Source organism: Scyliorhinus torazame, chromosome 10 (genome assembly GCF_047496885.1).
Source record: "Scyliorhinus torazame isolate Kashiwa2021f chromosome 10, sScyTor2.1, whole genome shotgun sequence".
Lineage (NCBI taxonomy): Eukaryota > Metazoa > Chordata > Chondrichthyes > Carcharhiniformes > Scyliorhinidae > Scyliorhinus > Scyliorhinus torazame.
This window is the reverse complement of record NC_092716.1, coordinates 179310150-179323598: the sequence shown is the minus strand read 5'-3', so window position 1 is coordinate 179323598 and position 13449 is coordinate 179310150. Positions and strand designations below refer to the sequence as shown.

At 50.2% G+C, this 13449-nt stretch overlaps 1 protein-coding gene across 1 annotated transcript in view; it reads right to left on the bottom strand.

The window, feature by feature from the left end:
- Positions 1–13449, bottom strand: part of LOC140384900 (fascin-like) — a 74810-nt gene that overhangs the window by 12371 nt on the left and 48990 nt on the right. The window contains exon 4 of the mRNA XM_072466820.1: positions 5653–5809. Coding sequence (XP_072322921.1) covers positions 5653–5809 — 157 coding nt within the window. The remainder of the gene's footprint in view (positions 1–5652; positions 5810–13449) is intronic.

Sequence of the window (13449 nt, the reverse complement as noted above, 5' to 3'; positions counted from 1 at the left end):
AACTAGTGGGGCGCCACAGGAATCGGTGCTGGGACCCCAGCTATTCACAATATAAATGATTTGGATGAGGGAACAAAATGTAACATCTCAAAGTTTGCAGATGATACCAAGTTGGGTTGGAGGGTGAACTGTGACGAGGATGCAGGGATCCTACAGCATGATCTGGACAGGTTGGGCAAGTGGGCAAATCAATGGCAGATGCAGCATAATTTGGATAAGTGTGAGGTTATCCACTTTGGAAGCAAAAACAGGAAGGCAGATTACTACCTGAACCGTTGTAAATTGGGAGAGGTGAGTGTGCAGCGGAACCTGGGTGCCCTTGTGCACCATTCGCTGAAGGTAAAGAAAGCTAATGGTATGCTGGCCTTGATTGCGAGAGGTTTCAAGTACAGGAGCAGGGATGTGTTATTGTAATTATACAGGGCCTTGCTGAGGCCACACCTAGAATATTGTGTGCAGTTTTGGTCTCCTTTTCTGAGGAAGGATGTTCTTGCTCTTGAGGGAGTGCAGCGAAGGTTTACCAGACTGATTCCAGGGATGGCGGGACTGTCATATGAGGAGAGATTGACTAGGTTAGGATTGTTCTTGCTGGAGTTCAGAAGAATGAGGGGGGATCTCATGGAGATTTATAAAATTCTAACGGGACTAGACAGGGTAGATGCAGGGAAGATGTTCCTGAAGGTGGGTGTGTCCAGAACCAGGGGTCACAGTCTGAGAATTCAGGGTAAACCATTTCTGAGATGAGGAGGCATTTCTTCACCCAAAGAGTGGTGAGTTTGTGGAATTCATTACCACATGAGGTAGTTGATGCTAAAACATTGAATATATTCAAGAGGCGGCTAGATATAGCACTTGGGGCGAAAGGGATCAAAGGTTATGGGAAGAAAGCAGGATTAGGCTATTGAGTTGGATGATCAACCATGATCGTGATAAATGGCGGAGAAAGCTTGAAGGGCCAAAAGAGCCTCCTCCTGCTCCTATCTTCTATGTTTCTATCTATCTATGTATGTGTGAATGCCATATCGCTTCCCTTGCATGTCAATCTGACAACCCTTGCGGATCACCCTCGCGTCCTCTGGAGACGAGGGTGACCTGAGCAGCAATGAGGGAGACATCTCAGAAACAAGCATCGAGGAGGCATCACAGATGTCACCTGCATCCTCCACCAGCACAGATACTTGTACCTCGGTGGGACTAACTCGTAAACAAGCTTCATGATTACTTCAAGCACCTCACAGCTGAAGATCCACAGTGGGTGGAGGAAGGAATGTCAAAGGGAACTGGCACTTGGAGGGAAGCCGGAGCTAAGGACTCTGCTGAGCCCCAGGCTGATGAGGTGCCCCTGGGTCTGGTCATCACTGAGCTACTGGAGCTGCAAAGGTAGGGTTGTGAGCATCAGGAAGGAATGATTGCAAGGTTGACTGGAGGAGTCCCATCGTCTTCTGTCCAAGGAGATGGTGCCTTCACTAATAAGGAACAAGGCCACTGAGAGCGTGTCATCCATAGTGGAGACCATAGTGCAGGAGGTCCAGTCCATGGCAGGGAAGGTCAGCTGCATGGATCAGCTCATGACCTCCATGGCTGAGGGCATGAGCTCTATGGTGCACGGCTTCAACTTCATGGGGCAGATACTAGTGAGAATTCACGAGTGTCGATGTCAGAGGACAGCTCATTCCAGCTGCCTCTCTATTCCATGGAGGAGTTGAGAGGCCCCCAGGCACCTGAAGGAAAGAGACTCGGCAGGACCGTAACCTGGGTTTTTCCACACAGGACACCCTCTGGGGGTTGTATTGGAGGGCTCCCCTCGATTGATCCAGGCACCAGAACCGCATCTTGAGCAGCCCAATCGCCTGCTCGACTAGGATACGCGTTGACAAGTGAGCCTCATTGGAGCTAGGCTCTGCGGGATGTTGTGGCATCATCAGCCACCTACTGAGTGAGTACCCTTTGTCCCCGAGGAACCATCCCTTCAGCTGCTTCGCTCCCTCAAAAACAGCTGGGATCTGCAAGCATACCAAGATGTAACTATCATTGATGCTCCACGGGAAACGGGCACGCACCTGCATGATGTGAATCGCATGGTCACAGATGATCTGGACATTGAGGAAGTGGTATCTCTTGGGGTTCAGAAATGGCACCCCATGCTTCCATGGGGAGCGCAGAGCCATGTGGGTGCAACCAATGACAACCTGTACCTGGGGCATGCCTGCTTTGCAGGTGAATCCCATGGTCCTGGCTGTCCTGATCCCGGTCCAAGTTGATCTACATGTGGGCCTTCGCAAATAGCACTTCTGTGACCCCCCTTATGCACTTGTGCGCTGCTGACTGGGAGTTGCCGCACAGGTCACCAATGCAACCCTGAAACAAGCCACTGGCATAGATGTTCACAGCATCAGTGACTTTCAGGGCCACGGGCAATGGGTGACTTCCCAGTCCATGTGGTGCCAAATCTTGCATCACCTGGCACAGGTGGTCCACCATCCTCTGGGATAGTCCTCTCTGGCACTGGGCCTCTGACATGTGGAGATAGGAATGTCTGCGGTGGAGTACCCATGGCCGGTAGTGTCGCTGCTGCTTGACCTCAATCAAAAGCATTGCCAGCTCAACTGGCTCCATGATGCTCACAAATCAAAAACGGAAAGGAAGGGATCATCAAAGTGAGTGATGTGGAGTCCTGACAATGCCCTGACCCACAGCCCTCTCAGAATATGGTACGTCCACCCATGCACATGTGAGCGCCTTTCCAATGAGCCTCACTCCCTCTCCTGTCACAGAACAGCCTCTTCACCACAGTTGCCCCTCTCAACTCCACCTGAATGAAGCACTTCGATTCTTGAGAACCTTCAAGGCTGCATGACTCCATCAACGGTGAGGAGTGAGGGCAGTTCAGTGCATTCAATAGTTCTGACCTCACTGGGTAAGGAGATGCTGCCACCCATCATCTCCTGAACTGGGTGACTGATGAGCGACTTCACCATAATGCCTTGCATTGTGGGCCACATTTTTGTCTCCATATCAGAGAGGGGACAAAAATGTGGCCCCCAATGCAAGGCATTATGGTGAAGTCGCTCATCAGTCACAAATGAAACTTACAACATTAAACCAAAATGTGATTAAAGGGATCAATAAGGCACCCCTGTCGTACTGGACAGGCATGGAAAGGCTTAGAGGGTGGCAGTGGATACTGAATGCTTCCTCTCCAGGGCCACCGGGCCACGAATGTAGCTGTGGGAGAGGGGCAGATAGATGGGTCGGACGACCCCCTCGATCACCTGCTGCCTGGACATGTTGATAGCAAGTTTGGCCAGGAACAATTGCATTGCAATGCTGATGAAATTGGCACAATTGACTCATCAGGGAAGAGTTAGGGAGCTGATTAGGCAATTGGTTTCCCCTTGTATAAAGCGAGGCACAGGTGGTGCATGTGAAGACTGTAATTTGTAGTCAACTTCATCCTCATAAGGTACCTCCAGATCTCACAGACTGCAGATTAAATGAGCCTTCCAACTTGAACAGCCAGTCACCCATTCACTAATCCCTGTCAGCCTGGCCTCCATAACCAGTGGCCTTGAACTTCCCGATATCTCTCATTCTCTGGCTTCAAAGTGCAGCCTGAGTGTGGGGGTTCATTCTGACGGCACTTGTCCTCCCCCCGTGTGAATGTTGTCAGCCCTCATCAGGCTGGAAACCACCCCTTGTCAAAGTCCCCCACTCTGCCCATGCAGCCTGGCATCTCATGGGACCCCATCCCCAGTCGTGCATTGCATTTCTCTGGGATCCCATGTCCTTTCTGGTACCCCCTCTGCAATTGACACACTTGAACAAAGAAAAATTACAGCACAGGAACAGGCCCCTGCGCCGATCCAGATCCTCTGTCTAAAACTTGTCGCCTATTTCTAAGGATCTGTATCCCTCTGCTCCCTGCCCATTCATGTGTCTGTCTAGATACATCTTAAATGACGCTATCATGCCCACCTCTACCACCTCCGACCTGAGCGCTCACCTCCAATATCCCCTTCGGAGGTGAGGTCGCCAAGTTCTCATTTTTATAGAGCTGTTGTAAATTACATCATGCTGGCACCTGATGAAAATTTAGTGAGGAGGGGGATGTCCCGGTGGGAGGGCTCGCTAATACGATCCTGATGTATTTAAACAAGGTTCCCGACCTTCTATAGCAGGATTCTTGTTATGCCACCAGCAAGGGGCTGAGAAAATCAGAAAAAACGATCTCGTCGGCAAGAACCTCGGGAGTGGGGGGTGCGGGGGGGGGGGGGGTGATTTTCAGCCCGCGTCAGCAAGAATGGCGATATGGGTACAAAATACGGTGTGAATCGGTGGGGTGGGGGGGGCGGGGGAGAGAATTTGTTAAAGCGGCTGAATGTATTTTCTGGCCAGGACCAATACTTCGAAAAAATATGGGAAAATCTCACCCGTGTTTCCCAATTCTTGCCGCATCTTGCGTCCAGTCGTCGTTCTCACTAACGCAGGCTGAAAATCACCCTCATGAAGTGGCTGAAGAAATGGTTGTTTTCCTTAGAGTAGAGTTGATTGAGGGGAGATTGAAGAAAAGTATTCAAAATAATAAAGGATCCTGCTACATCTCAGCAGATGTTGCCTGATCTGCTGCATATTTCCAACATTTTATGTTTTTATTTCCGGTTTCCAGCATCCACAGTATTTTGCTTTTATTTGAAATTCTTGTTCTTGATTTCAGATTGCTCCTTGGTCTCACTCTGTAACCTTTGGCTGCCTTATTCTTCAGCACGCACCCTGCGTTTGTGCCTTTTGTCTACAAATACCCTCCCCTCGCCTTACTGCACTGTCAGTGCCATGCTCTGCATTCTCAAACTCTCTTCCTAAACCCACACCTTGCTACCTCTCCTAACCTTCAAAATCTCATGTGCAACCACACCATTCATAACTTCTCTCTCATCTACAATCATGTGTCTTCCAATCAGTTGTAAAATATCCAACGAGAGACACTATATAAGATTACAATGTTTTCAAATTGGAATCAGCGTTCTGTGTTACTGAGTGTTATGTGAACAATCACCAGCCTTCACCAGAGCACATTGAAATCCTCAGGTACTGGATTTCACAGTTAATGCTGCTAGGTTTATTTTAAACAGGTACTTGAAAGATTTTTGAAACTCGTGCTGTAAGTTTCCCCATGATTAAAGCTCCAAATAATTCATTTAGTGCTGATCATATTTACCCAGCTGCTATCACCCTACTTCGATCAGCCAGCACAGTATATCACAAACTGGGGATCAAATCAAACTATTTTTTTTTAATAAACTTAGAGCATTCAATTGTTTCTTTTCCAATTAAGGGGTAACTTAGCGTGGCCAATTCATCTACCCCTGCACATCTTTTGGGTTTTTGGGGGTGAGGCCCACACAGGCATGGGGAGAATGTGCAAACTCCAAAGGGACAGTGACCCGGGGCTGGGATCAAACCCGGGTCCTCAGCGCCTTAGGCAGCAGTGCTAACCACTGTGCCACCATGCTGCCCAGAAACAAATCAATCTAAACTGCTAATGTGTATGGCTTTATATTATTTGAAGCAGCACCTTTTTCCATCTGACCAACAGATATTAACTCACAGGGGAAGGGAATATGAGTGATGAATGAAGAGTAAATTGTAGCTCACCAGCTGTATAGTATCCCACCACGAGCTGACCAGTGGACTTTGTGGTGAGGAGTTTTCCATCTCCTGTTTTTATAACCACCTTAGGCCCATTGTACACAATATTAAACCAACATTCATCAGTCAGAATTGGGCTCGCCACGATTATATTTTGAGGGCCCTTGAAGGATAAAAAAAATAAAAACAAATAAAAATTGACAGTAAATGTAAGGGTGCAATTGAACATTTTCACTCAATTTTTAAGAAACATTTTAACAGCTACTCCCCTGAAGGTACTGACTCATTCCTGGGGTGTAATTTCGTGGGCATTGACAACTCTTTCAATGCCACCTTAAGTGCCCATTTTCTGTCTGGGTCCACACAGAGTATTGGCAGTATTATTTGACCTTATTATGCAAGCTGAATGTTGTCCTTACCTGATGTCCGTGCATGGAAAATTCCAGCAGAAATAACTGGTTGACTAGGGTAACTGAGGCATTCTCAAGATCTCTAACAGATCTCTAACAGCCCTCCAAGAGGCAGTGGACGGGAGGAGTTGGAGACGGGGGGGTGGGGAGGGGGGGTACAACTCTTGGGTATCATGTACGGTATTCGTTCAGAGGTTGGATGGCACTGAGTGTTGGGGGGGGGGAGGGGGAATGGACTCTATAGGTCAATGGTGACCATGGGCGGTCCCGGACTCCTTTTTCTTTTTCTCTTTTGTGTTTTGTTTCCACCGTGGGAGGGTTTGTTTTATTGGATGCATATATTGACAGGTGGGCCGTTGTTTGGGGTGGTGGGAGGATGGGATCATTGGTATTGTTAAGGGGATTGATTTTGTATTTATTACCGTTTACTGATTGTGGGGTTTAAATTTTGAAGGAAAATGTGAAAATGGAGAATAAAAACATTTTTTAAAATTGCAATTTATCATGGCCAAACCACCTAACCTGCACATCTTTGGACTGTGGGAGGAAACCGGAGCACCCGGAAGAAACCCACGCACACACGGGGAGGATGTGCAGACTCCGCACAGACAGTGACCCAAACTGGAATCGAACCTGGGACCCTGGAGCTGTGAAGCAATTGTGCTATCCACAAGGCTACCGTGCTGCCCCGACGGTATCATCGTAGGATGATAAAGCATGGAAGGTGGCATAATGCTTGTCCGTTCTTTAAAAGAGCCGTCTAATTAGTTCCATTCTTCTGTCCTTCTACCAATAGGGGCTTTTCACAGTAATTTCATTGCAGTGTTAAAGTAAGCCTGCCTACTTGTGACAATAAAGATTATTATTATTAATAATAGCCCTGCAAATGTTTCCTATTCAAGTATTTATCCAATTTCCATTTGAAAGTTAATGTTGGGTCTCTTCCACCAACCTTTCAGGCAACACATTTATCAAAACTCAATGCATAAAACATTTCTTCACTTGCTTCTGATTCTTTTGCCAATTACCTTAGATCTGTATTGTCTAGTTACCAGCCTTTCTCATTTGAAAGTGTTTCTCCTTATTTTCTCTATCAACACTATTTCTGATTTTAAACAGCTCAATTAAATTTCCCTTTATCAATCTTTGCTCCAACGAGAAAAGATTTTTATGTGACTGAAGTTCCAAATCCCTGATATAATTCTCGTAAATTTCTTCTGTGCCCTCTCTAAAGCATTGGTATTCTTCCTACAGAATTGTAAACAACACTCCATCTGGGGCCAATTTTATCCGATCCAATATCTCTATTAGCTGCTCTTTAACTGTGTCGTTCACGGTCATGCTCGGATCCGACAGCACTTGTGGTCTTGAGGTGGCACAGGTGTGTGGTGTACTCCCATCTGACCGTTCCCCTGTTTGGATAGAATTTCACATTGGCCCCAAGTCCCAATAACACCCCCCCCACCCCCCCTCCCCCCCCAAACCTTGGGATCTGGAGCCTCACAGCCTGAGCCACCTTGCAGAAATTCCCTCCATGCCCCTTTGCACGGGCTATATGGGCTGCTGCTGCATACTCTTGATGCTCGATCAATAACTCCAGAAGCGAGATTGGAGACAATTGAAGGCTTTATTACACTAGATGTTTTCCCCAGCAGCGCAGTTACAGAAGGCAGCTGCTGGAGCGACACAGGCTCTTATACCCCGCCTTGCTGGGCGGAGCCAGCAGACAGGCTTAACCAATGAGAACAGAGTATCTTCTATACTAATGATCTTCCGGCATTACAGAGTACCGTAATACTTCAAATACTATCACATTCAACCCCTGTTAAAAAAAGAGTTTGGCCTCGCATTACAGAGTGGTAGAAGTTAAGGTTATGAAGGTACCTGGTATACCTCTGTACAGTGGTTCGCCTCGTTACATCGCAATTATTTACAACATTTATTTACATTTCAGAATGAAGCAATTAGTCGTTCGGGGGCCCTGGTCGTCCTCTGCAATCGTCGTAGCTTTGGTGGTGATGCAGGTGGCGGCTCGGGCGTCTGTGGCTCCGGGAGCGTGGCTTCTTCACGCCTAGACGGGACCGGTGGGAGAACCAATCCACCTGAGAAGGGGGCAGCTGTGGGGTGCGCCGGTGGGAGGGAGGGTGGGACTGGTGGTGGGGGGGGGGGGGGATCCAGCTGGCGCCAGGTCCCGTAGGGATACCGTATCCTGTCGGCCGTCGGGGTACGCCATGTAGGCATAGAACATAGAACATAGAACAATACAGCGCAGTACAGGCCCTTCGGCCCACGATGTTGCACCGAAACAAAAGCCATCTAACCTACACTATGCCATTATCATCCATATGTTTATCCAATAAACTTTTAAATGCCCTCAATGTTGGCGAGTTCACTACTGTAGCAGGTAGGGCATTCCACGGCCTCACTACTCTTTGCGTAAAGAACCTACCTCTGACCTCTGTCCTATATCTATTACCCCTCAGTTTAAAGTTATGTCCCCTCGTGCCAGCCATTTCCATCCGCGGGAGAAGGCTCTCACTGTCCACCCTATCCAACCCCCTAATCATTTTGTATGCCTCTATTAAGTCTCCTCTTAACCTTCTTCTCTCCAACGAAAACAACCTCAAGTCCATCAGCCTTTCCTCATAAGATTTTTCCTCCATACCAGGCAACATCCTGGTAAATCTCCTCTGCACCCGCTCCAAAGCCTCCACGTCCTTCCTATAATGCGGTGACCAGAACTGTACGCAATACTCCAAATGCGGCCGTACCAGAGTTCTGTACAGCTGCAACATGACCTCCCGACTCCGGAACTCAATCCCTCTACCAATAAAGGCCAACACTCCATAGGCCTTCTTCACAACCCTATCAACCTGGGTGGCAACTTTCAGGGATCTATGTACATGGGCACCTAGATCCCTCTGCTCATCCACACTTTCAAGAACTTTACCATTAGCCAAATATTCCCCATTCCTGTTATTCCTTCCAAAGTGAATCACCTCACACTTCTCTACATTAAACTCCATTTGCCACCTCTCAGCCCAGCTCTGCAGCTTATCTATATCCCTCTGTAACCTGCTACATCCTTCCACACTATCGACAACACCACCGACTTTAGTATCGTCTGCAAATTTACTCACCCACCCTTCTGCGCCTTCCTCTAGGTCATTGATAAAAATGACAAACAGCAACGGCCCCAGAACAGATCCTTGTGGTACTCCACTTGTGACTGTACTCCATTCTGAACATTTCCCATCAACCACCACCCTCTGTCTTCTTTCAGCTAGCCAATTTCTGATCCACATCTCTAAATCGCCCTCAATCCCCAGCCTCCGTATTTTCTGCAATAGCCTACCGTGGGGAACCTTATCAAACGCTTTGCTGAAATCCATATACACCACATCAACTGCTCTACCCTCATCTACCTGTTCAGTCACCTTCTCAACGAACTCAATAAGGTTTGTGAGGCATGACCTACCCTTCACAAAGCCATGCTGACTATCCCTGATCATATTATTCCTATCTAGATGATTATAAATCTTGTCTCTTATAATCCCCTCCAAGACTTTACCCACTACAGACGTGAGGCTCACCGGTCTATAGTTGCCGGGGTTGTCTCTGCTCCCCTTTTTGAACAAAGGGACCACATTTGCTGTCCTCCAGTCCTCTGGCACTATTCCTGTAGCCAATGATGACATAAAAATCAAAGCCAAAGGTCCAGCAATCTCTTCCCTGGCCTCCCAGAGAATCCTAGGATAAATCCCATCAGGTCCCGGGGACTTATCTATTTTAAGCCTGTCCAGAATTGCCAACACCTCTTCCCTACGTACCTCAATGCCATCTATTCTATTAGCCTGGGGCTCAGCATTCTCCTCCACAACATTATCTTTTTCCTGAGTGAATACTGACGAAAAATATTCATTTAGTATCTCGCCTATCTCTTCAGACTCCACACACAATTTCCCATCCCTGTCCTTGACTGGTCCTACTCTTTCCCTAGTCATTCGCTTATTCCTGACATACCTATAGAACGCTTTTGGGTTTTCCTTGATCCTTCCTGCCAAATACTTCTCATGTCCCCTCCTTGCTCGTCTTAGCTCTCTCTTTAGATCCTTCCTCGCTACCTTGTAACTATCCATCGCCCCAACTGAAACTTCACACCTCATCTTCACATAGGCCTCTTTCTTCCTCTTAACAAGAGATTCCACTTCCTTGGTAAACCACGGTTCCCTCGCTCGACGCCTTCCTCCCTGCCTGACCGGTACATACTTATCAAGAACACGCAGTAGCTGATCCTTGAACCTGAGGGTCTGAGGCATACTGAGGGTTAGCGTGGAGGAGATGGACCCTCTCGACCAATGGGTCCGATTTGTGCGCCCGCACGTGTTTGCGGAGCAGGATGGGTCCAGGAGCTGCCAGCCAGGTCAGGAGCGAGGTCCCAGTGGAGGACTTCCTAGGGAAGACAAGGAGAAATTCGTGAAGTGTTTGGTTGGTCATGGTACACAGCAGTGACCGGATGGAGTGGAGGGCATCCGGGAGGACTTCCTGCCAGCGGGAGACTGGGAGATTCCTGGACCGTAGGGCCAGTAGGGTGGTCTTCCAGACCGTTCCGTTCTCCCTCTCTACCTGTCCGTTTCCCTGGGGGTTGTAACTGGTCGTCCTGCTCGAGGCAATGCCCTTGCTGAGCAGGAATTGACGCAGTTCGTCGCTCATAAAGGAGGACCCCCTATCGCTGTGTATGTAGGCGGGGAAACCGAACAGCGTAAAGATACTGTGGAGGGCTTTTATGACGGTGGCTGCGGTCGTCGGGGCAGGGGATGGCGAATGGGAACCGGGAGTACTCGTCAATCACCTTCAGGAAGTACGTGTTGCGGTCGGTGGAGGGGAGGGGGCCTTTGAAGTCCATACTGAGGCGTTCAAAGGGACGGGAAGCCTTTATCAGGTGAGCTTTCTCTGGCCTGTAGATGTGCGGCCTGCACTCCGCGCAGATTTGGCAGTTCCTGGTGGATGTCCTGACCTCCTCTATGGAGTAGGGCAGGTTGTGGGTCATGATGAAATGGAAGAATCGAGCGACCCCCGGGTGGCAGGGGTCCTCGTGGAGGGCTCGGAGGCGGTCCACTCGTGCGTTGGCACATGTGCCGCGGGATAGGGCATCAGGAGGCTCGTTTAGCTTCCGGGACGATACAAGATCTCATTGTTGTAGGTGGAGAGTTCGATCCTCCACCGTAAGATCTTGTCGTTTTTTATCTTGCCCCACTGTGCATTATCGAACATGAAAGCAACCGACCGTTGGTCAGTGAGGAGAGTGAAACGCCTGCCGGCCAGGTAATGCCTCCAGTGCCGCACAGCTTCTACTATGGCCTGGGCCTCCTTTTCAACTGAGGAATGGTGGATTTCTGAAGCGTGGAGGGTGCGTGAGAAGAAGGCCACGGATCTGCCCGCTTGGTTGAGGGTGCCCGCCAGAGCTATGTCGGTCGCGTCGCTCTCGACCTGGAAGGGGAGGGACTTGTCGATGGCGTGCATCATGGCCTTTGCAATGTCTGCTTTGATGCGGTTGAAGGCCTAGCAGGCCTCTGTCGACAGGGGAAAGGGAAAAACCGTGGATTGGATCAGCGGGCGGGCCTTGTCTACATAGTTGGGGACCCACTGAGCATAATAAGAGAAAAACCCTAGGCAGCGTTTTAGGGCCTTGGAGCAGTGAGGGAGGGGGATCTCCATAAGGGGGCGCATGCGTTCAGGGTCTGGGCCTATAACTCCATTATGCACTACGTAGCCGAGGATGGCTAGGCGGTCAGTGCTGAACACGCATTTATCCTTGTTATATGTGAGGTTAAGGATTTTTGCAGTATGGAGGAATTTTCGGAGGTTGGTGTCGTGGTCCTGCTGGTCGTGGCCGCAGATGGTGACATTATCGAGGTACGGGAATGTGGCCCGCAAGCCGTACCGGTCAACCATTCGGTCCATCTCTCGTTGGAAGACCGAGTCTCCATTAGTGACACCGAAGGGAAGCCTTAGGAAGTGGTAGAGCCGCCCATCTGCTTCGAAAGCAGTGTATTTGCGGTCGCTAGGGCGGATGGGGAGCTGGTGGTAGGCGGACTTTAGATCCAACATGGAAAAGACCTTGTATTGCTCGGTCCTGTTGACCAGGTCGGATATGCGGGGGAGAGGGTATGCGTCAAGCTGCGTATATCAGTTGATGGTCTGGCTATAGTCTATGACCATCCTATGCTTCTCCCCAGTCTTTACAACCACTACTTGAGCTCTCCAGGGGCTGTTGCTGGCCTCAATGACACCTTCCCTCAGTAATCGCTGGACCTCCAACCTAATAAAGGTCCGGTCCTGGGCACTGTACCGTCTGCTCCTGGTGGCGACGGGTTTGCAATCCGGGGTGAGATTCGCAAACAGGGAAGGCGGATCGACCTTGAAGGCCGCAAGGCCGCAGACAGTGAGGGGGATATAGGGCCGCCGAATTTGAAAGATAGGCTTTGGAGGTTGCACTGAAAATCTAACCCTAGGAGTGTGGCCGTGCAGGGGGGGGGGGGGGGGGGGGATGGGGGGGAAGGACGTAGAGCCGGTAGTTTCTAAACTCCCTTCCCTGGACCGTGAGGTTTGCTCCGCAAAACCCCTTGATTTCTGCTGAATTAGACCCGGAGGCCAAGGAGATTTTTTGGTGAACGGGGAGAGAACAGTGCCTTACCGTGTCGGGGTGTATGAAGCTCCCCGTGCTCCCAGGGCCGATCAGACAGGACGTTTCATGCCCATTGATGAGCACCGTCATTGTTGCAGTCGAGAGTGTTCGGGGCCGAGACTGGGCCAGGCTCACCGAGGCTAGTCGTGGCAGCAGTTGGATGTTCTCTTCGGGCGGTGTGTGGTCATCCGAATTGGGGTCCTGAGAGTCCAGCCAAGATGGCGGTGCCCACTGGTCGAACATGGCTGGGGGTGTACAAGATGGCGGCACCCATCCATCGCACGTGGTGTCCGAGAGACAAGATGGCAGCGCCCGGAGGCCACAAGTGGCCCTGGAGGAGAAAGATGGCGGCGCCCGCTGGCCGCACGGGGCCCGTGGAGAGGGTTGTGGTGGTGGTCCGTATTCGCCTCCTGGGACCGCAGCGACCGCCCGGGCCTGGCATACCGCCACGAAGTGGCCCTTTTTGCCGCATCCTTTGCAGAAGGATGAGCGGGCCGGACAGCGCTGTCGGGGCTGCTTGGCTTGCCCGCAAAAATAGCAGCGTGGCCCCGGGGTTGCCAGGCCGTCTCACAGCACAAGCTTGAGATGGGATGGGAGATGCATCGGGGTTGGCCGCGGGGGTTTCCACGCTGCCGAGGGGGCTGCCGCGCAGTCGGGGACGTAAGCGCGGGCGTTTCGGGAGGCCACATCCAGGGAGCTGGCAAG